At 32.9% G+C, this 25,332-nt stretch overlaps 1 protein-coding gene across 2 annotated transcripts; it reads right to left on the reverse strand.

Moving 5' to 3' along the window:
- Window positions 1-1,306: 1,306 nt before the first annotated feature.
- On the reverse strand, window positions 1,307-6,248 carry LOC107866636 (probable E3 ubiquitin protein ligase DRIPH). 2 transcript variants are annotated; one of them, XM_016712664.2, is made up of 9 exons: window positions 6,220-6,248; window positions 5,959-6,080; window positions 4,444-4,543; window positions 3,678-4,152; window positions 3,433-3,510; window positions 2,298-2,923; window positions 2,116-2,166; window positions 1,698-1,770; window positions 1,307-1,622 (listed from the first exon to the last, which is right to left on the reverse strand). In XM_016712664.2, exons 2-9 carry the CDS (start codon window positions 6,065-6,067, stop codon window positions 1,458-1,460), a joined length of 1,677 nt encoding a protein of 558 aa, XP_016568150.2. In that variant the 5' UTR covers window positions 6,068-6,080; window positions 6,220-6,248; the 3' UTR covers window positions 1,307-1,457. The 2 variants fall into 2 exon arrangements, with proteins under 2 accessions (XP_016568150.2, XP_016568151.2); XM_016712665.2 differs by lacking the exon at window positions 2,116-2,166.
- Between the last annotated feature and the right edge of the window lie 19,084 nt (window positions 6,249-25,332).

Raw genomic sequence — 25,332 nt, forward strand, 5'->3', positions numbered from 1 at the left:
GGTATTGGCATTGACCCAAATACTAAGCCCACTTTACAGCATGACCCGAGCCCATTATGGTTTTACTTCTATTTTCATTTTATTAATACAATGTATATATACATGTTATCTTACAATGTATATATACATGTTATCTTCTAGAAGAAGAGGAACGGTTGAGATATTTTTAGTTTTACCGTCAATACAAGTTTTTCTCTTAACTCAGTTTGAGTACAATGTTTTGCTCCATGTATTTCCATGGCGATCTGGTAATCGGAGTACTTAACAAGCAGCAAATTTGATAGTAACTAAGAAAGCCAAGCACAAAATTGTGAATAAGAAAAGAAAAAGAAGAAAGGGGGAACGAATAAAAATGTGGCGCTGACGTGGCATGCCACGTGGAGTCCATCTCAACTAAATGTTAGCTCGTGTGGACTTCCATTAAATAGAGGGGTATATTTGCATGCTTTAGTAACGGCGGGGGTATATTTAGCCCTATAGTTTAACTAAGGGCAAATATAACCAATTTATGAAAGTAGAGGAGTATTTTTGACCCTTTTCCCTTTGAAGTATAAAAAAAATTGTCTACTGGAATCATTGAGTTGCTACTTTGTGGGATTATCAGGGAGTTGTTGATAGCTATATGCTCGTTGCTTTGTGATTCCCTCAACAACATGGACTACGTACGTGAAGTTCTTATGATTTTCGTTTCTATTTACCAATTGGATGTTATTGTCTTGAAGTCTCCGTTAGCTTCTGCGAGTCCGAATATATTGCTTTGTATGATAAAATAGATTCTTAAAAGCCGCAAAAACAAAACAAAACCGATAAAACCGAAATCAATAGAATTTATGCTATGATGATTTGATTTGGTTTGAATATTAAAAAAAAATCATCTTTGTTGGTTTAATTTGGTTTCATTGAACACGCCTAGCTGTTAATATCTTACAAAAATGCAACTTAACAAATCTTAAGAGAAAGTGAAAAAAAAACACATTTTGTATACTGAGTTTTGGCTTTATATATATAAAACACACACACAAATCTCTTTTTTTTTTTTTTTGGAATCCGCCTGGGAAACCTCAGTGCCACAACCTCTGCCCTTCGAATGAACACTTTGTGGTGACCTACTTATAGTGCAATAGTTCGCAAACTACACATGATACACAAATCGCACTAGGCAGGTGTCATGTAATGAGCTCATGATTAAGCGGCAGACAAAGGCTGAATTCGATCCCTCGTCTCCCACATAGGAAATCCACCTCCCAACCACTCAACCATGCCTTGTGTGCAAAACAAACAATTCTTGAAAAACAAAATATAGGGGTACAAAATAAGTAACTCAAAAGCATCCAAGTTTACAAAGAGCATACAAATTGAACAAGTTTTCTCCTTGCAAATATGAATGTTTAAGCAAAAGGAGAAACTGAAATATAGTACATTAGTTCTTAATAATGGTCAATCAGGCTGAAGCCTAATTAATTTGGGCTACGACCATATCTTAAAACCATCACAAATTCTTCAGCAGAAGCTCCAACTTTTACTGTTTTTTCAGCTGTAGGTGCTGCATGTAACCACAGGTCTGCTAGATGATGCAGAGGCAAATTAGGACGAATCGGCATTCCTAACAAGCGAACTTCAACCTACATGTCAAATTATTAGTATCGAAATAATCAGGTGTCATGCAGAAAGTAACTAGGCTGTAAGTATTTAGTTACCTCGTCCTCGCTCTGGACATTCAGTGTTTTCGCAAGGTACTTCATTATGTAGGAAGACGGCATGTTCACATCCCTATTTAACAAGAAAAAAAATTATAACATGTAAAATAAAATAATACTCCTTTATGGTTTGCAAACTATTAGTTTCCGCACGATGCCGAACAATTATTTTAGCCATTTTTCATAAATTATTTTTTACTTTCCAACCAAACACAAAATAATACTTCAAGAAATAGTACTATAGTTAAAATATTGAATGATCAAGCCAATGAACATTTCATATAGTAGTAGATATGTTCAAAGTGTTATCCCTCATCTAGAATTGGTACAACAACTATCTGGAACTTCAAGAATATATAGACAGGATATGGCATTTTTGTAAATATTTATCTGATTCAAATTTAATAAAAAGCCTTACTTGATCTTTATGAATCGGTTAGGAATCTGTGGTAACGGTGAAGAACATTTTCTGAAACAACAATCACAAAAAGAAAAAAGAATTCTTTTTTTAAAATTCCATATCTAGTCAAATGCCGTCACATAGATCAAAATATAAAGAAGAGTAATACATAAAACTGAAAGGCATAGAATTAAACTCACTGATTATCAGATGCAACCAAAGTGAACCAAATGGGATGGACTCTTTCATTCAGTACTCCAGTACTACCACTGCTTGTAGCTGCTGCTGCTGCTGCCTCATTAGTTACTTGAACTTGTGGCACATTAATATTTGATTCATCAGCATCAGCACGAGGAGGAGACGGAGGAGGAGGAGGAATAGGATTATTTGTTTCTTTTTTCTTTCTGCCATGGCGTTTATTTTTCCCTTTCCCTTTGTCATTAGTACTACTTGATGGTGTTGGTACCGGTGCTGGTGTTGGTGATGGTGGTGGAACGATGACATTTGGTTTTTGAACAACATTTTGTTTGCCAACTTTGTGTTCCTTAATTTTGCGAGTAGGAACATACTCCTCGTCTTCTTCATCATCATCACCGTTCTCATCTTCATCATCGTCAAGATTGATTGGTATTGGAGTAGTGAATTTTGGAACAGGCTCTTTAAACTTGGATTTGTTGGAATTCAAGTCTAAAGTGACACCTTTTGTCACCAATTTGTGCAATGGTTCCCATAGGTCATTCATCCCATCCAATGGTTTAACACTTCTGTTTTTCTTTGAGATTCTATCATTCTTTGAGGATTCAGCAGCATTAGCAGAACTCTCAACCTTCAACAAGTGATCACAAGAGTTAAGTTAGTATACTTATTCACTAACGGAATTCAAATTATTTAGAATAAAATACACGAAGAAGTCAAGAAATTCAACGTATAGCATATATCTATCTACATATATAGTGTAACTTATCGCTATTAAGAGTTTTCAATTGACTCTCTTTTGATCTTTCTCCAACAGTCAACAAAATATTTAGAACTTGCTGTCTATCATGTCAAGTTCCAATTTGCGACAAATTCAAGTTCCAATATATGCTGTTCGAGTTTAAAATAATGGTTTCAGTTGACTTCACAGAATACAACCTGGATCTATTAGTCTAAGATTCCAACATATGTCAATTACTTTTAGCAAAGGTGCACTTCTCAGAGGTACATGTTGAACATTAACAGTTTAAAATTGAAAGTACTATTAGGAATCAATCAAAATAATGAAGGACTAGACAAGAAATTACTTAATACTAACATATGACTAATTAAAACATAAAATGGATTTCAATTAAGTACCTGTTGTTTATGTTGAGTAGCTTTGCCTGAAAGAAGAGGAGTACTACTGCTTGAATTTCCAGACTGATCTCCCTTTATCTGATTATATCAATTATAATTGCATTTTTCATTTCAGTTTGTCTCAAAAAGAATGATATGTTTCACACTACAACGACTACTATGTGCACCTCAGTCTCAAATAAGTTAGGGTCGTCTATGTGAATCGTCATAACTAAAACATAAAGTAGATTTCATCAAGTACATACCTGTTGTTTATTTTGAGTAGCTTTGCTCGAAAGAAGAGGAATGGTAGAACTTCCTGCCTGTGGATCTCCCTTATTCAGATCAACAACAAAATTAAATTTGGATGAATCTTGAAAACGAGCAGCAACATTAGCATTAGTATTATTATTTCGCGACCCTCTTCTTCTACCTCTTCTTCCAACAATGACATGCTGAATCGGAGCATGTTCATGATCATCAACAACAGGTGGTGCAGTATTTACAATAGAAGAAATTGATTTCTCCTTTCTCCTTGAACTCGTTGCAACAGCCGGGGGAGGAGGAGGACTTGGTGGACTATCAATGAGCATATTGGGACTACTATTAATATCAATATTCTCATGAGCTAACTTTTTGGGTTCTGTTTTTTTCGGTTTATTTTCGAGGAGTCCACTCTCAATTAATTCTCTTCTTTTAGCTGATATTATGTCTTTAATCCCTTGCACATGATGATCAGGCCTGTAAAATTAAGCTTATAAGGTTACATTATATATATAAACACACATATATGTGGTTCTGTAACCCATGCTAAATCTGCCAGCACTGGGATGGAATTACCGTTCTTCTTATTGATTCGACAAAACCAAGAAGTCAAAAGGGAAAACGCTTTCAAAATATTTTTTTTAAAAATTATAGTCAAAGAGAAAATTATTTGACCCCAAAAAAGTAACACCAGTTACATAAAATGGAAGTGACCTTTTTTTTTTTCAAATCGAATAGTAACTGTATCACATGAAACGAAGAACACACCTAATTTTCTGCAAGGGGGCAGCACCTAGATCCAAATTGCATTCTGGACAAAATTTCAATTTCTCTTCTGTTATCTTCCTTGTTATGCACTTCTTGCAACCTGTACAAAATATTAAACATGAATTAATCAGATTTCAGGAAAAAAAAAAACACAAAATGTCCATAAAAATTCACAAAATTATCTACATTTGCCCCCATAAAAAGACAAAAAGAGTGTGTTCTATCCGAAACAACTCTTTCTACCGTACTCAGACTACACTCTATGGATTACATTGGGTTGTTGTCGTTGTAAAACAAAAGAAGTTTGACAGATAACAAATTTCTTTTAGTGAGAAATAACCTTTTAATTCTTGAATAACATGAAAAATTTGCATATAGATTTGAAATTTAGACCTAAAAAGGGACAAGAAAAAAAAAAAGAAAAATACCATGCAAAATTTCACCTCTTTTGATAGCTACAAGAAATAAAATCCAGAAATAAGACATAAAAATAATCTATCCAGTAGTTTTTCTCGATTAGGGCCAAATGCAACTAACTGAACATACATGAAAGTTAAAATAGAAAAAAAGAAAAGATTAAACAGTTTAATCAAGAAGCACGATATGTGATAGATTAAAAGTCCATGCAAAGACCTAGATCACATAAACCTTGACAATGACACAAACTCTACTGTAAAAGAACAAAAATAAAAAAACTCAAGATTATGAAATCACATGTACAAATAACTAATCAACATCACTGGAATTTAAAAAAAAAACAGCAAATTAAACTTTTTTTAAAAAAGAAAAACATTGAAAGAACCCAAAAAGAAAAATCACAAGAACAAATGATTTATCAAAATCACTGGAATAAAATAAAAATAAAAAAAGCGAAAGATCTAACCAATTATTCTTATACCGATTATTCAAGTTCAATGTTCTGCAAGTTCCTAGATTGTTTCGAAAGGAAAAGCCCTTAAGAAAGATTATGAAGTCATGATACAAATCTGGTAACACTTCATTTTATAATAAATAATTTTTTTCTTAAAAAGGAAAGATCGTAAAAAGATATTCAAAAATTCAACATCCTGAAATCACAAGTACACATGATTGAACAACATCACTGAAATCAGAAAAGAACCCCCTCGAATGAAACTAAATTTAAATTATTTTTAAAAAAAAAAAATCAGAAAATGGTAAAATAAATCAAAATTTCAAGATCATGTGCAAATAATTTTTCATCAACATCATCCAAATAAAAAAAATAAAACCAATGAAATTAACTTCTTAAACATCAGAAAAAATGTAATCAAAAAATTCAATCTTGACCCTCGAATAAAAATTCATTTCTCCATCAACTCGACTAAAAATTTCGATTCGAAGAAGTAAACTAAACTTTACTTGAGACGAAGAAAGCAAGAGCCCAAAAAAAGTTCAAGATCATGTAATCACAAATTCAAATGATATATCAACATCACTCTAATAAAAAAAATTGAAGACCAAACCAAAATTAAATTAAATTAAAAAAATTCTCACATCTATGACAACATTCTTCAATGATGGTGACATCTTTACATAGCTTGTTACAAATTCCACATGTTAAAACACCTTTGATACTTGCTTGTCTTCTACTAAAATCATCCATCTTCCTTCATACACTGCAAAAAATGTAAATAGAAAATCAACAAAAAAGGAAACCAAATCAAATATATATTTTTTTCCTTATATAAATCTACATTCTATTCTTGCATGTAAACCATATACCAAAAAAATCACATAAAAAATTTATTCAAGTACCTTTGTTTTCTTGATTTTGTCTGTGTGTGTAGAAGGATGAAAGAAAGAAAGAAAAAAGAGGGATATATAGGAAGGAAAAGGGGAAGCGGCAGAGTTTGGAAGAAGTAACAACAATTAATTTTGAAGAAGTTTGTATTTTTTTGGATTGTTAGAATCATATGTGTGAAGAGGGTTTTGGGATTAATACAAAAAATAATATGGACAAAGTTGGTTTTGAGTAAATGATAATAATAGTGAAACTCATCAACTATTTCTTCCATTGCTTTAACACCATGAATGATACCACCACCTTCAGCCTTTTAAAATCTAGTGAAGAACCTATACTATACAATGGGCTTAATTTTCTAGTTTCTTTTTTTTTTTTCTTCTAAAAATTACACAATTGCACAACTTATGTTTTAAATATTACAAAAAATTCCAACTCCCTAAATATATTACAAAAATTCCACATATACACAGAATATTATGTATATGTCGGTTATGTTATGTATATTAATAGGGAGAAAGAGTAAAGTAATTAAAAAAGTGAGAGAGAGAGTGTAATTACTTTTAAAAGGTTGATATTTATGTTATTTATTTAAAAGTGGGAGAGAGTGTAATTATTTTTTTTTGTTGTGTACCTAGCAACTTGCGTGTAATTCAATTCTTTTGTATATATGTCGGAAAATTCTATGTAAGACAAAATCAAAATTTGAAGTTTATGAATTCGTAGAGATATCTAGATTTTTAACAAGCGAGTTATGAGATAATTACTTTTAAAATTACCTTGCTAACAACTTGAAGTAAGCAACTCAATTATTTTGTACATATATTGGATAATTCTATGTAAAGGCAGATTCAAAATTTGAAGTTTATGAACTTTTAGAGATTTCTAGATTTTGACAAGCGAGTCATGAGATAATTACTTTTAAAATTACCTTGCTAACAACGTAAAGTAAGCAACTCAATTATTTTGTACATATATCGGATAATCAAGCGAGTCACGATACTTTTAAAATTACCTTGCTAACAACGTGAAGTAAATACATCAAAATAACAAAATATCAACCAATCACAAGTTTTCATCTCAACACAATTTTTTGTTGTACATATGTTAATGGAAAAATTATTTCTAAAGTATACACACAACTTAAATTATACCCTAGGATGCACACAAATAATTTTAGGAGTGAACAGTTCTTGCACGTCAACACTTGAAATTTCAAAACTTCTTTAAGTATTTTTCCTTTTAAGTCAACCAAAAATTGTTAAATTTGATAGTAAATTTGTACTGCTTTTTCATCACCATTAAAAAGGATAATGTCTTGATATTTAAGGGTGCACAACTCGGATAAATTAATAAATGTATTATCAAAATAGGAATCTCATTGCAAATCTCATAACACACACGTCATGTGGTTATTCGTTTTAGAGCAATGAATAATAGAAGGATGAATCTGGCTCATTTTTTTAAACTTTTAAGAATGATTTGAATTATTGAAAAATAAATTACTTATACATTACAATTTTATGGATGTTTACTTATTCCCTATTTTTATTTGAAAGAAGAATATATATCACCTTAAGATTATGGAGTTTCATGATGTGAAGTGCATTACACATGTATTACGTCGCTGACACATCAGCATCGCAACAGCACCAAGTCAAAACAACATAAAAAATTATCTAAATTTTAATTTATTCTTTTATTTTTTTCATCATTCTTTGTTTGTTCACGGTTCTTCCTTTTTCTTATATTTTATACACTAACTAATTCCTAATTCTTTATTAACTCAAGAAAAATAGAGGTCATTTGCAATCAATTTTACAAAGCTTTTTTCATTTCACTACTCATTGTTTACACCGTCATTATCATTTGCCGGTGTAACTCATCCTTATACTTTTATAGACTAATTAACTCCTAATTCTTAATCAATTCAAGAAAAATTGCGATCATTTGCAACAAATTTCACAATTTTTTTCTCTTTCACTACTTGCCGCTTGCACTACCCAATGTCGGTCGTCAATTTTATTATATTGGCGATTGTCCGGTAGAGTTTCATTTTCATACATTGTGTATTTGTGTTTGATGAGAAATTGATAGATAAGTATACTTTGTGTATAGTGTGGGGTTCGGCGAAGGAGAAATGGAGTGCAAGTGTGTGTGGGGGAGATGGGGGGTTGAGGGTTGAAGAAATAGAAAGAGGGTGGGGGGTTCGAGGATATAGAGCCAAGGTAGTGGTGGCTGAAAAGTGGGACGAGGAGAGGGGGCAAGGTATACTATACAAATCAATATAGGTCCACTCTTTTCAAAAAATAACCCTTATTTTTATTCTCTTTTTTTTTTTGGGCCACGTCAACATTTTGAGGTAGTACTTTTTCTTCTTAAAAAAAAATAGGGGATAAATAATTGCAAGTAAGATTGCAATGTTAAAGAAGTTTAGCGGATAAGTTCAAAAGAAATTTTATATGTTTTTCCTACCTCTATTTGTGTTAAACTTGCTTGTATTTTGACTATTTCAATGAATATTTTGTCCACCTATTATTATTATAAGTAGAAATAAGTTTTCTCATGCAATTTACCTTCTTACATTTTGTTTGCTCTTATAATTCAATTAAGTTAAAAAATTTGTGTGTCTAAAGATGAAAATGAATACACTATCATCGACCGTTACAATTGATAAAATATCTTTTAGGTAGATTTTTTTCAAAATTGAGATAATCGAGTCATAAAATAAATATTTTTAGATTAACTCCTGACAATGTGAAATAAGGAAATGAGTCATAGACTTATCGCTTTTAATATGTCAACTAAATGTAAATTTGCATGTGAGCATTATTTGTGCGTCATACGTGTCATGGTTGGCTAAAACAACAGAAAATGATAAAACAACCATAAAATATATAGACAACTTAAATTACAATCTTAAGACATCTCCGTGAACAATAAGAATTGTAAATATATTTAGAAGTGAACTTGTCACGACCCAGACTTACGGACCGTGCGGGCACCTACGCAATTCTAAGTAGCTGAGAAAACCCTTATTACCCAACTAAAAATATGCGAAAGACTTCTGTTTTTAAGGAAATATAAAGTAAATTAAATACTAATAAATAAGTTTTTTCAAAAGCTTCTTACAAATATCCTTCATTATCCTAAGACTTGGCCAGACATGTACAAGAGCTACCTATTACAATATAGGTTGACATTAAAATAAATAATACATGAACTCTAACATCTGCTAGGAAGAAAGTGCGGAAGTTAGTGCTGAATATCGTCATTCATTTAGTAACTGCAAACTAACATGCGTTCAGTTTACACCCCAATAAGGAATGTAGAAGAGTAGGGTCAGTACAACCACACGTACTGGTAGGCATCATCGACCGACTAGGTTAGTTCATATAATCATAAAATAGAATTAAGGAAAATAAATCATGGCATCTTGAATGGAATATAATTCAACCAAGACTGTAATAACATTATTACTTTATCTATATAAGATACATCATCCAATTACTCTTCCAACTCCATCAGTATTATATTAACTACTAACATACTCTAGCCTCATTAATTCACATAATCAACCACAATCCAATGCTAAAACATCACTATTCCTCTTTATTCACCTTATCTTTTTCAGTACTCATATTTACAGGAACAAACCCGTAATCATAGACAACCCACACTAAACTCTCGACTAACAATCAAATGCTCTCTTATAATATTAAAGAATGATAACTAGCCATTCTCGTAAGCTACGATCAAAACATGTATAAATAAAACAAGTCAACCAACATATAAGTAAGTACAATGTTTCACTTTTTCAAATACATATCACACAATCAAATACTCAATGAATCAATAATACAACAATAACATATCAAACAGTGCTCACAAACAAGCCACATAACCATCAAGAGTATCAATCATACTATAAATATCCACATACTAAACAAAAATATATACACACATGCTATGGGACTTATTTTTGCCCAAATAGTCATGACCTACAGGGAACAATCTATATTCATGTACCATACTGGTGTGGTACCCGATCCACTATATACATATTCATATCGGCGTAGTACCCGATCCATCATATACATATTCGTACCGGTGTGGTACCCGATCCAATATACACATATTCGTACAGGCGTGGTACCCGATCCAACATATACATATCCATACCGGCATGGTACCTGATCTATCATACACATATCCGTACTGACGTGGTACTCGAGCCAATATATACATATCCATACCTGCATGGCACCCGATCCAACATACACATATCCGTACCTACGTGGTACCCGATCCAACATACAAGTTTCCGTACCAGCGTGGTACTCGATCCAACATACACATATCCATACTAGCGTGGTACCCAATCCAACATACACATATCCGTACCGGCGTGGTACCCGATCCAACATATACATATCCATACCAGCATGGTACCCGATCCAACATATACATATCCGTACCGGCGCGGTACCCGATCTATCATAAATAAGTAATATCAATATCAAATTTACACTTTCTCACAGCATACAACATGACGTACCAAATTTACAAGTACACTTAAAGTCATGAGACAATTCCACCAAGTAAATTTTAATTGTCATTTATACACGCATCCACAATCCAAACATCAACAATTCATTCATGGCATCAATACAGGGTGTTATTATTATCAAACAAACCTCTCATAGGCACATTTTAATAAATCATCTGTAATGCCCCGGAGTTTTTCCTAGCTAAATTTTGTCCCTAAAGTATCGAGCATTGGCTTCTAGAATGATTATTACTTATTTTCCTATGGAATTTCTTAGATTTTAAATTTTTATTTCGGAAATGATCGAATAAGTTTTTCATCGACATAAGATTCGTCCAAAATGGACACTCGGTGTGTAAATGACGATGGTCAATTTCCAGTGAGACTCCGCAATGGTGACGCATCGCAGAATGGGCCAAATTCCCATTCGTCAATTTTCAGTGAGCCACTGGAATTGTGGCGCGTCGCGGTAGCCCATGAAATCGGGCTCTCAGTTATATTTAATACCCGTCTCATTAAGGGTATTTGGGGTGGTTTCCAACCCCTTAATATCTTGAACACGGGATTTAATCCCTATTACACCAAAATACACCTACTCTTACCAAAATCCATCAAGAACTCTCCCTAAAGTTTCAAACAAGAATCCCAAATAACTCAAGATTTAACCGTGAATTTTCGAAACAAATTGGAGATTTGAAATTCCTAAGCCGTAGGCATCAAGGAGCATCCTTTTATTTCTTAAATAGAGGTACGCGGTGTTTTCCTAAAATCTCATGGGCATAGAAATCATGATTTTAAGAAAGGGATTTTCAGATTTATGAATACATTCATGTTTTAGAAATCTTGAAGGTATTGTTTTGGTCTTTTGACCTTCTCCCGCATTGATTCGAAATTGTATATATATGTATGCTTGTATTTTAAGGTTGATGATTTAATTGAGAGCAAGACTTATGTAAAATCTCTCTCTTGTTTTGATTTTCCTTTACTTATCATATGCTATAGATGTTTTGAATGCATCCGTGAAAAACATGGTTTAAAATGTCTTAAATTGTGTTATGATTGGAGTAAGATTTGGATTTCAAAAGAGAGGGTAGTTTTGTTGATAAATGTTTAAAATATTCATATAATAAAAGAGTGCATGATTTTTCCAAAAGCACATGACCACCATATACTTAAAGGATTCTTGCATAGTTTTGATTTATGCTTCAGAACATGAAATCTCTTATACTATTTGCATGTTTGGGTGGTCTGAACTATGTTTTAATGAAAGATCATGCTTATTGTACTATGGATCAGAAATAGGACTTGCAAGTCTTGGTGTGATGACACCAATTCAGATTATGCCATGATAATTCAGAACATAATAGAACACATGTTTGAAATCAGACTTTCAGATTTTAAGATTTAGAATGATGTATGTTTAGAAGTGGTTAAAGCTGGGCATAAAGAGATGTTAGGTGATTCCCCGAAGGAGGCATGAGTTCAGACAACTCATTACCCAAAATCGTGATTTGTCGATCTGGGTATATTATATTACACTGGCCTAGTACCGTGTGGTGTATCAGAAATAGAAACTCCAACCCTTGCGGTACACTCTGGTTGGGGTCTTTTCCGCCGAGTCAATGGCGGATTCCATACAGCCCATAGGATTTTAGAATTGTAGGGGCATACTACCTAACTCAGAAGTAATACAAAGAACAGACAATGCATTGACAAGAATGACTTATGATTTTCAGAAAGTGCCCATGCATTTTGAGAACTGTTTATGCATCATGTTTTAACAAATTGCTATCCACTATTTTACTTATATAAAAGTTTTATTTTGGATTACTTTGAGTACCAGTACATCTATATTGACCATCCCTCCTCCCTCCAGGTTCTGAGGCTCAGTCTAGGGATCCAAAAAAGTAATAGATTTTATCAGACAGAGTTGCAGTGCCCAGTTGGTGAGCCTTCTTTATTCCAGAAAGCCTGTTTACTTTCAGAAAACTACTATTAGATATAGTGTTGGTCTATTGAGGGCCTTGTCCCAGTTTCAGACAGTTGTCAGATTTTCATGTAGTAGAGATTTCGCAGACTAAGTCAGATGTTATTTAGATATAGTTGATTTACAGTTTTTATATCTATCATTGAATTCAGAATTGACCATGTTTCCATAGCAGATTATGTTTTCACATCTTCTTTTATTTTATGAATGTTGTGCATGATTACCAGACAGGGAAGGGCGTTCCGGGGCTTCATGGTTCTGGATGTCTGTCATGGCCAGGCCCTAGTTCGGGTCGTGACATCATCATTATTACCAATTTAGCTTCTCATGGGCATCCAATAGATAAAGTTTTTTTATCAATACCAAAACAAGAATATCATAAGATAAATCACAATTTAACACTTAAGCATGGAAGTCACTATTGGAGTATTACTTACTCATTAATTATTATAATGTCACTACCTCTTTTCATATAATACAATCATCACACTAATTCAAGTCATCTATCTTTTAGATATTACTGTGCTCATCAATACTTAATCCTAGCATGGTTCTCCTCACCATATTATTGTCCAACGTATACAACTTAATATCATTATAACTCAACTAGGTTCATCACTAGAACAACTAAGAACTATCATGTCCACATCTTTCATTTACAACAATCTCATTGCAACACATAGCACATAATATCACAAGTATCACATAATTAATTAATAATATAGTTTTCGGAATTAAAGTTAAGTTCTCGTGTCTTTATCCACCTCAACTACATGCCCACAGTCTAGACATGCTTTCTCCCATCAATTCTAAATTATGAGAATATAAATTAACATAATCTTCTACTCATTAAACCTAGCTTACCTGGACGCCAAACTTTTGGAAGAAACAAGCTGCAACAAAGATGCTCTTTCCTTTCCTTTATACCTTGGAATAATCAATCATCTAAAAATCAAGCAATTATAAGAGTAATAAGTAATTACTCTTCAATCAAACATCTTGGGCATTCAAACCCACTAATTCTATCCTTCATTCAAGGTCTATATCATCCCCAAATTCAATTAATCATTAATTAGCTCTTTCAAGCTTAATCCATTAATGGAGTTTTTATACTAAAGGTCTCATCTTTGTGGAATTCAAGGTTCCTATTCATCAAAATTCATAATCTAGTTTATGAATTTCATGTTAGGAATCTTTAATTTATAGTTTAGAATCAGCTCTAGAACATATGAAAAATACCCATGAGTATTCCTCAAAAGAATTCCACCATTAAAGGTCTTTCTAAGGATTCTAAGATACTAAAGAATTAAAAGACGAAGAAAATAATGGAAAAACTTACCTCCACTAAGGAATTTCATTTTAAGCTTTGAAAAATCACCTCTCTAGGGTTGAGAAATGAAATTTGGGATTTTTAGACCTAAAATACGGCTGAAGGTGATTTAAATACAATCAGAATTTTCGCTGCAGCGGGAATCTCGTTTCAGCCCGGACAGTGCTCGGTAAAATAGTCATAACTTTTTACTCCGAATACATATTAAGGAACGGTTTGTTGCGTTGCAAAGAGAACTCAGAGATATTTGATTTGATAGGTAATGGTACCCCTAAATCCTTAAATTATATGAGATATGATTGTTTGAAATTGGCCCTAATAAAACCCATATCGAAAAGAAAATTTTATACTTAACTTTGTGTTAGGGATGTTATACGACCTTAATTCATGCCTAACAAACTTTAAAACTAAAGTATTGATATTAGAGCTCATGAATAATTAAATTCATCGAACTTGAGTCTATCTAGACACATCTAAAGGCTAAAATCTTCGCCAAAAAATTCGAGGTGACATAACAAATAAAATATTTGCTATTTTGGATCCAAATTAATATTGAGGAATGAATTTTCATGAATTTATTATGAATAATTTAGTAAACACGAAATGAATCGTTACAGAACTCTCACATTTCAGTCATGTGACATATCAAAGCTTCCGCTAAACATTCTTCTTCTTTAACTCAATCCAAAGTAATTTGACAATAAATATGTGATAGCTACCTCTTTAATTATTGTCAGCGAAAGAAATTAAATTTTGACGGTATAAGGGTACCACAACTCTGATCAATTAAATGCACTTTTGAAAACGTAAATCTCATTGTGCAAATCACGTGATTTTTTGATTTCGTAAATCTTTATTTGTTATGATTTATAAAATATAATTTTAAATATTTCAATTTTTTTCCTTTTTTCCTTTTGTACTACCTTAGAAGATTTTAAACCGCACCACTCATACTTCAATTAGCGATCGTAAACATATAACATAATGATTAAATGCTAGTTTGGAAACTTACAGTTGTTCTTCTCACTGAAAACGGATCATCTATAGTAATCATGACTCAAAATCACTAGTCGTTAGAAATCTTCACTTGACAGGATGAATTTCCTAGTTCTGCAGCATAAAAAACTTTAGTATCAAATAGTGATAACGGAAAGAAGATGATGAGTTAATGGTGAATGTGAATCTGTAAATAAAATGAACACGAACAGATAACACCTAGAGACTATAATACCAGTTTTACAATATGAAGTGTATTACACATGCATCATGTCATTATCGTATCAACGACACAGACTTGCTTTCTTGACCCAATGTTGAGAGGATTCCTTTACTTGCACCAATCCATCTTATAGGCCCAATTTGATTAGTAGACTTCAAAGTTTTATTTTGAAGACACTTTCTCTTTGATGAAGTCGAGGTCTCAGATCCTTTTTGTTTTTTTCTTCCTTTGATATCAAATCGTGATAGTGAAATGAAGATGATGATAATGGTGAATATGAATATGTAAATATAAAATGAAGAAGAATGAATACCACCTAAAAACAATAATATCAATCTTACAATTTAAAGTGCATAACACATGAACCACGTCATTGTCATGTCAACAACACGTCCAGAGTAATCAAAATTTTTATTTTTTTAATTTTTTCATCTCCTTTTGTTTATTCTTAATTTTTCTTGTTCCTTATATTTTTATGCAGTAATTAATTTCTAATTTCTAATTGATTTAAGAAAAAGAGGTCATTCGCAATGAACTTCACAAAACTTTTCCCTACGCCGTTCCTAGCTTGTATCATCATTGTCAATTATCGGTGTAACTCATCCTTATATATTATTATACACTGATTAATTTCTAATTTTCAATTAATTCAAGAAAAATAAAATTCATTTATAATGAATTTCACAAAGTCTTTCTCTTTCACTACCTGCTACTTGCACCGCCATCGCAAACCGCAAATTCTGTTACACTGGAGATCCTCTTGCAAAACCTATTTTCCTATATTAAAAGTCTTTATTTTCTAAGATAATCTGAAATTTCTGAGAAACATCACTTCTTGAAAGTATGAAGAAATGAGAATTAGTTGGATATTGAGGGAGATTTTGCTACTTATTGTTTATGTGTTTGTATCATATGGGAAATTGAAGGAGAAGTGTACTGTGTGTGGTGTGGGGATTGAAGAAGGAGAAAGGAGGTGGAGAATTCGAAATAGGAGATAGGGTCAAATATGATGGTTGAAAATTCTATTCTTTTTTTTTTTGGGCATAATTAGTGAACAAGTTCAAGAGAACTCTTGTAATATATTTTCTCTAACTTCTATGTGTTAAACACTTGTAATTTGACTATTTCAATGAATATTTTTTGCTATTTCTCATTATTATATGTATCAAATAGTTCTTATCATACAATTTACTCTTTTGTGTTCTCTCTTGTAGTTCAGTTAAATGTGAGGATTTCTGTGTGCTTAAAGATAAAAATGTATATGTCATCATAAATCATATAATTTATAAAATACCTTTTTAATTAGATTTTCAAGATTGAGATAATTGAATTATGAAATGTGCCTTCTTAAAAAAGTTACCTTTCTGGCAATGTGACATAAAGAAATGAATAATAGACTTATTGTATATTTCAACTAAACATGAATTTACATGTGAGCATTATTGTGCGTCATCTGTGTCATAATTGACTAGAATAATGTAAATTGATAAAATATCCCTAAATATGTAGACAACTTAAATTACACTCTTATGATATCACTATAAGCAATTGATATCACAAATATCTTTAGAAGTGGACTCTCACACTTTAGCCATGAAATATTTCAAAGCTTCTGCAAAATATATTTAGTCTTCAAGTCAATTTAAAATTACTAAATTTGAAGGTAAATAAATGTAGCTATGTTTTTATTAAAGGTGAGAGAAATTACATTTTGATGGAAAAAAGACAACATAACACGAATCAGTTAAATGTACTTTAAAATATTAATCTCATCATGCAAAAATAACATAATTTTCTAATTTTGCAAATTACACCATACAAGTTACGTAACTTTTTACTTTTTACTTTTTACTTTTGCAACTATGAACATATGGTTCTGTAACCCATAATACACAAGTCATGTGGTTCTTGATTTTGGAACTATGAAAAATAGAAGGATGAATCTTGCTCAGTTTTAAAATTTTTAAGAATGATTTGAATTATTCAAATATAACTTACTTATACATTATAACTTTTAGACGTTTATTTACCTCATATTTTTGTTTGAAGAAGAATATATATCACCTTAAGATTATAGTATTAGTCTCATAATGTAAAGTGCATTACATATGCATCACGTCACTAGCACGCTAGCATCGCATCAGCATCACGTTAGAACAACATCGAGAACTAAATTTTAATTTTTTTGTTTTTTTTTGTTTGTTCACGATTTTTCCTTTTTCTTTTATTTTTATACACTAATTAATTCATAATTCCTTATTAATTAAAGAAAAACAGAGGTCATTTAAAATGAATTTAAAAAAGAAAAACATTGGAAAGAACACCCCCCCCCCCCAAAAAAAAAAATAAAAAAATAAGAATCACAAGTAGAACAAATGATTTATCAAACTCACTGTAATAAAATAAAATTAAAAAAGAGAAAGACCTAGCCAATAATTCTTCTATCGATTATTCAAGTTCGATATTCTGTAAGTTCCTAGGTTATATCGAATGGAAGGTCCTTAAGAAAGAGATTGAAGTCATCAATTCCAATCCGATAATGCTTCATTTTATTAAATCATTTTTTTTCTTAAAAAGGAAAGAACGTAAAAAGTAATTCAAAAATTCAAGATCTTGAAATCACAAGTACAGATGATTGACCAACATCATTGAAATAAAATAAAACCCTCCAAAAACTTAAATTTAGATTTTTTTAAAGAAAAACATCGAAAAAGGGTAAAATGAGTCAAAATTTCAAGATCATGCCATCACAAGTGCAAATAACTTAATTATCAACATCACCCAAATAAAAGAAAAATTCAAAAAAAAATAAATTAACATTTTAAAGAACATCAAAAAAAATAACAAAAAAAAATCAATCTTGATCCTAGAACAAAAAGTCAATCTTAGTATGAGCTTGACTAAGAGTTTAAATTCGAAAAAATAAACTGAACTTTACTTAAGAAGAAGAACGTGAGCGCCAAAAAAGCTCAGAGATCATGAAATCACAAGTACAAATGATATATCAATATTCAATATCACTCATATAAAAAAATGAATTTCACTAAGATTTTTTCTTCCACTGCTCATAGCTTGCACTATCATTGTGAATTGCCAGTGTAACTTATCCTAATATTTTTATGGACATTAATTAATTTCTAATTTTCAATTAATGCAAGAAAAATAAAGGTCATTTACAATGAATTTTACAAAGACTTTTTTCCTTTCACTATTCGCTACTTGCACCGCCATCGCAAGCCGTAAATTCTTCCACTGGAGATCCTCTAGCAAATCCTATTTTCCTATATTAGAAGTTTATTTTCTAAGATAATCTGAAACTTCTGAGAAACATTACCTCATTTCATGAGTGTACGAAATAAAGAAAATTAGGTGGATATAGAGGGAGATTTTTCTACTTTTTATTTGTGTGTCTGTATCATATGAGAAATTGAAAGAGAAGTGTACTATGTGTGGTGTGGGGTTTGAAGAAGAATAAATGTGACATATCAAAGCTTTTGCTAAATATTCTTCTTCTTTAACTCAATTCAAAATTACTAAATTTGACAGTAAATATATGATAGCTACCTCTTTAATTACTGTCAGCGAAAGAAATTAAATTTTGATGAAAAACAGGTGCCATAAATCAAATCAATTTAATGTACTTTTGTAAATGTAAATCTAATTCTGCAAATCTTGTGAACTCTTTGATTTCACTAATCTTTATTTGTTATGATTTATAAAATATAACCGTAAATACTCCAATATTTTTATTTTCCCTTTATACTGCCTTAGAAGATTTTAAACTACACCTCTCATACTTCAATTAACAATTATAAGCATATAACACAATGATTACAGAGGCTAATCAGACTGAGGCCTAATTAATTTGACTACACCATAATTCAAACCATCACAAATTTTTAGCAGATGCTCCAACTTTTACTATTTTTTCAGTAGTAGGTGTTGCATGTAACCACAGATCTGCTAGATGATGCAGAGGCAAATTATAATGCCCTGGGTCTGCACCCCAGACGCCACATAGTGTTTATAATCTTGAAGGAGCACAAGCTAACCCATGACTGGTGAAGTAACGCGAAAAATTAGGTTGATTTTGCCATAAGGTTCATAATTGAAATCAAGTACTGATAAGTAAATACTGAGAACTGAACATCTGTCTGAAATAGTCTAGTCTGAAAAGCCTCTAACTAAACTGTCTGAAGGTGGAGTTGATGGTACAAACCCCCAACTAACTCCGACTACTAAAATACTGATAAACTGAAATAATAACTATTTTCTCGAACTATGAGGACTCACCACTAAGTTTGCTGATGATGGTATGGGATGCTAAGTACGACTAGGAGCCCGTGCGTCCAAACTTATGATTAAAACATCATAGAGAAAAAAGAAAAGGTATGCATCAGTACTTTGAATGTACTGGCATGCTAAGTGAGGTAGGTTGATATGCATGCTTAACTGGCTGAGTAATAAGAATATAACTGAATGAGAGAACATATATATCTAAAATTTGCTGTAAAAGCTGATTAGGCAATACTATGCACACAACTATGTATATTGTATCTGAGATCATATTATCACAGGATACTGAGTTCTGATAACTGAATGACTGATATCTGGGTTCACTGATAACTGTATTAATGTTAATTGAGTGACTGTTTTTGATAGTCTTGATTTTGTAGAACTGAATTGAGTTCTATACTGAGCTGGGTGGCTGTGTCTGACAGTCCTGGTTCTGAAGAACTGAACTGAGTTCAACACTGAGACTGAAACAAAAATTGTGGGAGGTAATCATCTAACCGACATGCCACTCTATGAACTGATTGGGGTCCAACCTTTAACCCTAGCTGGAAGGGTGTCAGTACTGTATCATAGGTAAAGACAGTTGCTGAGTCACCTGTAACACCCCGTACTTATCCTAGCATGAATCCGTCCTTAGAATGTTAAAGGATAGCTTCTGAAGTGAATAGTATTTATTTCATATGGAATTTTTCAGATTTAGACCCCCCTTTGTGTAGAAAATTTAATTAGCTTTTCAACGATATAAGATTCGCCCAAATTCAATAACCCAGTTCCAGCCGTGAAGCACAGTCATTTCAGTCACTAACGGGTCGCGTAGAGGGTTTAAATGACAATTGTCAACTTTCAGTGGACCTCCGTAATATTGGTGCATCACGGAGTGGTCCAAATTCCCAATGGTCCCATTCCAGTGGCCCAATGCGATATTAACGCGTCGCGCCAAGGGGAAAAATGGCATCCAAAGGGGCACCGCGATAGTGGTGCATCACGTCGTCTTCCCAGTTCTTAGTTGTCAATTTCCAGTAAGCCACCGCAATAGTGGCGCATAGCGGTGGCCACCCTGTTTAGGAAAAATGTGCGTTTTTCAGTTCGTTTAATTATTTAAAAGGAGTATTTTGGTAACTTACCCAGCCCCAATCCATCTTAACAAAGAATTTATCATACTCAAGACACTTTATGCCCATGTTCATCACTTTCCTCTCAAAAGAATACCCTAGATCATCAAAGCCCCTTCTCTAAGAAACCCAAATTGTTCCACTAATTCTCCAAGACAATTCAAGATTAGGAATTCTTGATACGAGACAAACAAGGAGAACATGAAACACACTCCAAATCAGTCCACTAATCTTAAGGATCTGAGGACCTTTTTGGAGACCACTCTAGGATTCGCTAACAACAAGAAGAATAAAAGATTCAGTGATGTATATAACACCTAAAATAGCATCAACACGTGAAGAACAAGAGAATTACAATAATAATAACCAACAGTTTCAACAACACAAGAAACAACAACAAAAGATTACACTAAATAAAGAGATAGAAAGATAGACTCCATGAAGGCATAATCTTAAGAATTTAAGAGCATATTCCACTCTTGGACCCTTAATACCACACACTAAATTCACCTATGTCTTACGTGGCACAAGAGGGACCTCGATCTCTCAAGCATCCGACATTTCCAAGCTTGAATCCAACACGAGTGATTCCACACTCAAGTTGAAATCCCTAGTCACAATGTTTGGCCATAGGGTCCTTTCTCACAAGAGAGAAATGTCTAAGTGTCTACAACTTTCAATATTCATCAAAACTAATGACTGAAACCCTACATTATTCTATTTATAGTAGGTTACAAAATAAAGTGTGAAATGTCCAAAATGACCCCTTAGTCAAATGCTTCAACAGGCGCCCTTGGAGTGCTATGTATGGACGGTTTTGGTGTCCATTTAGGTGCTCCTTTACACTTCATTTGCACACACCAAGTCTCGGGTCTAACATACACCCTCATAAGTCTATCTACACGATCGTACTCGTATCATCCTCCCCTTCTTAAAAAGGATTCAACCTCAAATCCGTACCTTGTAAAATCAAGAGAAGACAAACAAGCACACATCCTCATGACACGAGGGTTACGATTAGCAAAAATAAATACATTAATATGCCATGCCGAGGGGGAACAAATTTGAAGTATATCCACGGGTCCTTTGTATTAAACCTAAAAATATTAGTACAAATGTGACAAAGGAAGTGGCTCAGATAAATACCAAAACAAAATGAAAATAGGCCGAGAGTTATCCTTTCCCACCCTAATATGGTACCGAGATCAAATGGAAGAATTAGCCAAGGGCCTAAGCCGAGGCTAGCCCTTCCTTCCCATAGAATGTCACTCCCACATTCATGCATAAAAATATTTTCATACACATGATCTCTATAAACAAAACTAATCACAATGCTTTTACCACACAAGATGTTCAAAGAATCATGCCCATTATCAAGATCAATTCTATAGACACCATCACTAACTTGCGAGTTTTTAAGAACTTCATTCACATGCCAAAGTAGTGAACTACATGTAAGAGTAAATTGATCATCATGAACACCAAGAGTACTACTAAGAGTACTCATTTTCGAGACTACACATTCTTTGCCTATAAGAGTACTATCATCTTCCAAGAAGAGATTTTCATCTTTAGGAGGAATGTTGTCACACCATAGTCGGTTAGCATATTGGCTATAGCCTTCAAGGAAAGATATATCATCATTTTCACCACTAGGTTCATTAGGAGGGTTTATATCATCTTCAAACAAAAGATTAAACCTAAAGAGAGCATGATCTATCTCACGGACAGATTTGAAACTAGCAAGTGCTTCACTCTCTATAAGTTCACTATCAAGTACCAAAGATGTTTCAATCTCCTATTTACCTTGGTGTGGGTCGGGGCAGCCCACCTCTTCCTTCGTGAAGATCTCGGTACATAGTGTTTGGACAAGGGAAGTTGGATTTTGTGGGATAAATTTAGGTAACAATTGGCATAGCCTTTCCACGTGCCATTTCATTTCTTGAATATCATCATTGATGCGATCAAATGTGGCATCAAGATTAGTGGCAGCCATGGTACCTAAAGCAAAGGACAACAACAAACAACAAACAAACTTGTTAGCTCAAAAATGCCTCACCACACTCTCACTCTTGATTTTTACCTCACACTTGGTTTCACAAGTGTTGAAAGTCGGCTTGTACTTCGCGAGTGATTGAGGATCGAGTCTACTCTTTCCCGAAATAGATTTTTGTTTGAGTTGACTCAAAAGAAATATTGTTTACAAACTTAAACCAACAAGACACAACGAATTCACAAAAGAGAAAAAAAAGCACTCAACAAACGCTAAACACGAATAAACAAACACAAAGACTCACTAACATTCTAGTAGATGAGTACTAGTTTGCCAATTAGTATTGGAATCAGCAAGAAAAACTATGCAACAATAAAAGAAACTAAGAAAATCTGAAATTTGGGCCAAAATTTGATGCGTGAACAGTAACTTGATGATGTGGCAGCCACGTATTGATTGCGGAGATGGTGAAGAACACCAAGAACACCAAGAAAACAAACGTTGAGTCTTGAAGATCTAAGGTTCAAGTTGGACCTCCCAAACAACAACAACAACTTCCCAAGCTTAAATTCCACAACACAATATCCACAATACACGTTCAAAACTTGAACCAACAACACATCACACGTTCAAGTCTCGAACCCGCAACAACAATACCAACAGCAATTGGCCACACTTTGTTCACATTAACAACATCAATATTTCAAGCTCAAATCTAAGATACAGACTCAACGTGTAAGTGAGGAACAAAACTAACACTTAGATATAACAAAGACAAGTAAAAATATGGGCAAATACACAACAAGAGCACAATTTTTGGCCAAGAACACAAAATGGACAGATTACTATTTTTCTGGAATTTTCAGATTTCAACTTTTTTTTTAACAATTTTTTTTTTGATTTTTCAACTAACAAGCCCAAGATTGATTTTGTGGGAACAAGATCAAGCCATGATTTGATACCAAATGATACGAGACAAACTAGGAGAACACAAAACACACTCCAAATCAGTTCACTAATCTTAAGGATCCGAGGACCTTTTTGGAAACCACTCTCGGATTCGCTACCAAAAAGAAGAATACAAGATTCAATGATGTATATAACACCCAAAACAGCATCAACACGTGAAGAACAAGAGGATTACAATAATAATAACCAACGGTTTCAACAACACAAGAAACCACAACAAAAGATTACACTAAACAAAGGGATAGAAAGATAGACTACATGAAGACATAATCTTAAGAACCCAAGAGCATATTCCACTCTTGGACCCTTAACACTACACACTAGAATTCACTTATATCTTATGTGGCACAAGAGGGACCTCGATATCCCAAGCATCCAACGTTTCCAAGCTTGAATTCAGCACGAGTGATTCCACACTCAAGTTGAAATCCCTAGTGGCAATGTTTGTCCATAGGGGCCTTTCTCACAAGAGAGAAATATCTAAGTGTCTACAACTTTCAATATTCATCAAAACTAATGACTAAAACCCTACATTATTCTATTTATTGTAGGTTACAAAATAAAGTGTGAAATGTCCAAAATGACCCCTTAGTCAAATGCTTCAATAGGCGCCCTTGGAGTGCTATGTATGGACGGTTTTGGTGTCCATTTAGGTGATCCTTTGCAATTCATTTGCACACACCAAGTCTCGGGTATAGCATACTCCCTCATAAGTCCATCTACACGATCGCACTCGTATCAATTCTCCACTCAAGAACTCCAAGAATTAACCTTTAAAAGCATAATAGAAATTCAAGATTCAAGCTTTTTCTCAGAGATCATTAATCAAGGTATGTGGGGTTATGAACAAGGATACTTCTTTCATCCTTGTGCCCAAAACTTGCTTTTAATTACAAAATTTATTTGATTTTATGTGATTTTCCATGAAATTAAAGTTGGGATTTATATCCATTGTTGTTATTTACAAGCTTATGAGATTTTTATTGATTTAGAAGCTGAATTACATGGTTATATTCATATTTTAGGCATAGTGCAGAAATTTTCAGATTTTATGATGAATTATAAATGTTTATATTATCAAGCATGAATTTTAAGATGTTTTAACATGAGATTGATACATGGGTCACTAAGCCCTAATCAAAGATTGCTATTTCAAGATTGTTTGTTCTATGAGCATCCTATAATAAGATTATTCTCAGATTATTGATAAAGATTTGACCTTTTGGTCTCAGAATAGATATGAAATCCACTTTATAGATTAATATTACAGATTTAGCTTTACAGAATTACAATTGATTTTCATTATAAACCCCATTAGATTATTTTAAAAGTGGATTTTCATTAGAATGAGCATATAGATATTGTTTTAGGAGTATTATTTAGCTCTGAGATGGGTAACTTACTACGGTTTCATACCCCAAAACTATGTGCCAATGTAGGATTTAGATTATTTCCACTTCTACGTAGATGACAAATATGTGATCACCCAGATAGGTTATACTCCCTGGCAAGAGCATGACTTCTCTCTCCAACGTGAGAATTCTTCCTTAGGAAGACGAGACGTTGGACTCCATGAATGCTCACATGGTTTATGTCGGTTAGAAGAACCTTCCCTAAAAATAAACCTTAAGATAAGCGATATAGTATTTTCTATACAGACTTACAGATTTCA

Source organism: Capsicum annuum, chromosome 3 (assembly GCF_002878395.1).
Source record: "Capsicum annuum cultivar UCD-10X-F1 chromosome 3, UCD10Xv1.1, whole genome shotgun sequence".
NCBI classification, from domain to species: domain Eukaryota; kingdom Viridiplantae; phylum Streptophyta; class Magnoliopsida; order Solanales; family Solanaceae; genus Capsicum; species Capsicum annuum.

What these genes read in the sequence shown, in the direction of transcription:
- LOC107866636 (XM_016712664.2), bottom strand. Translation starts at nt 6,067, where the DNA reads ATGGATGATTTTAGTAGAAGACAAGCAAGTATCAAAGGTGTTTTAACA. An exon ending in CTACTCAAAATAAACAACAG is followed by an intron (nt 3,511 to 3,677) that starts GTATGTACTTGA and finishes TGATATAATCAG; the next exon opens with ATAAAGGGAGATCAGTCTGG. An exon ending in AACCGATTCATAAAGATCAA is followed by an intron (nt 1,771 to 2,115) that starts GTAAGGCTTTTT and finishes CTTGTTAAATAG; the next exon opens with GGATGTGAACATGCCGTCTT.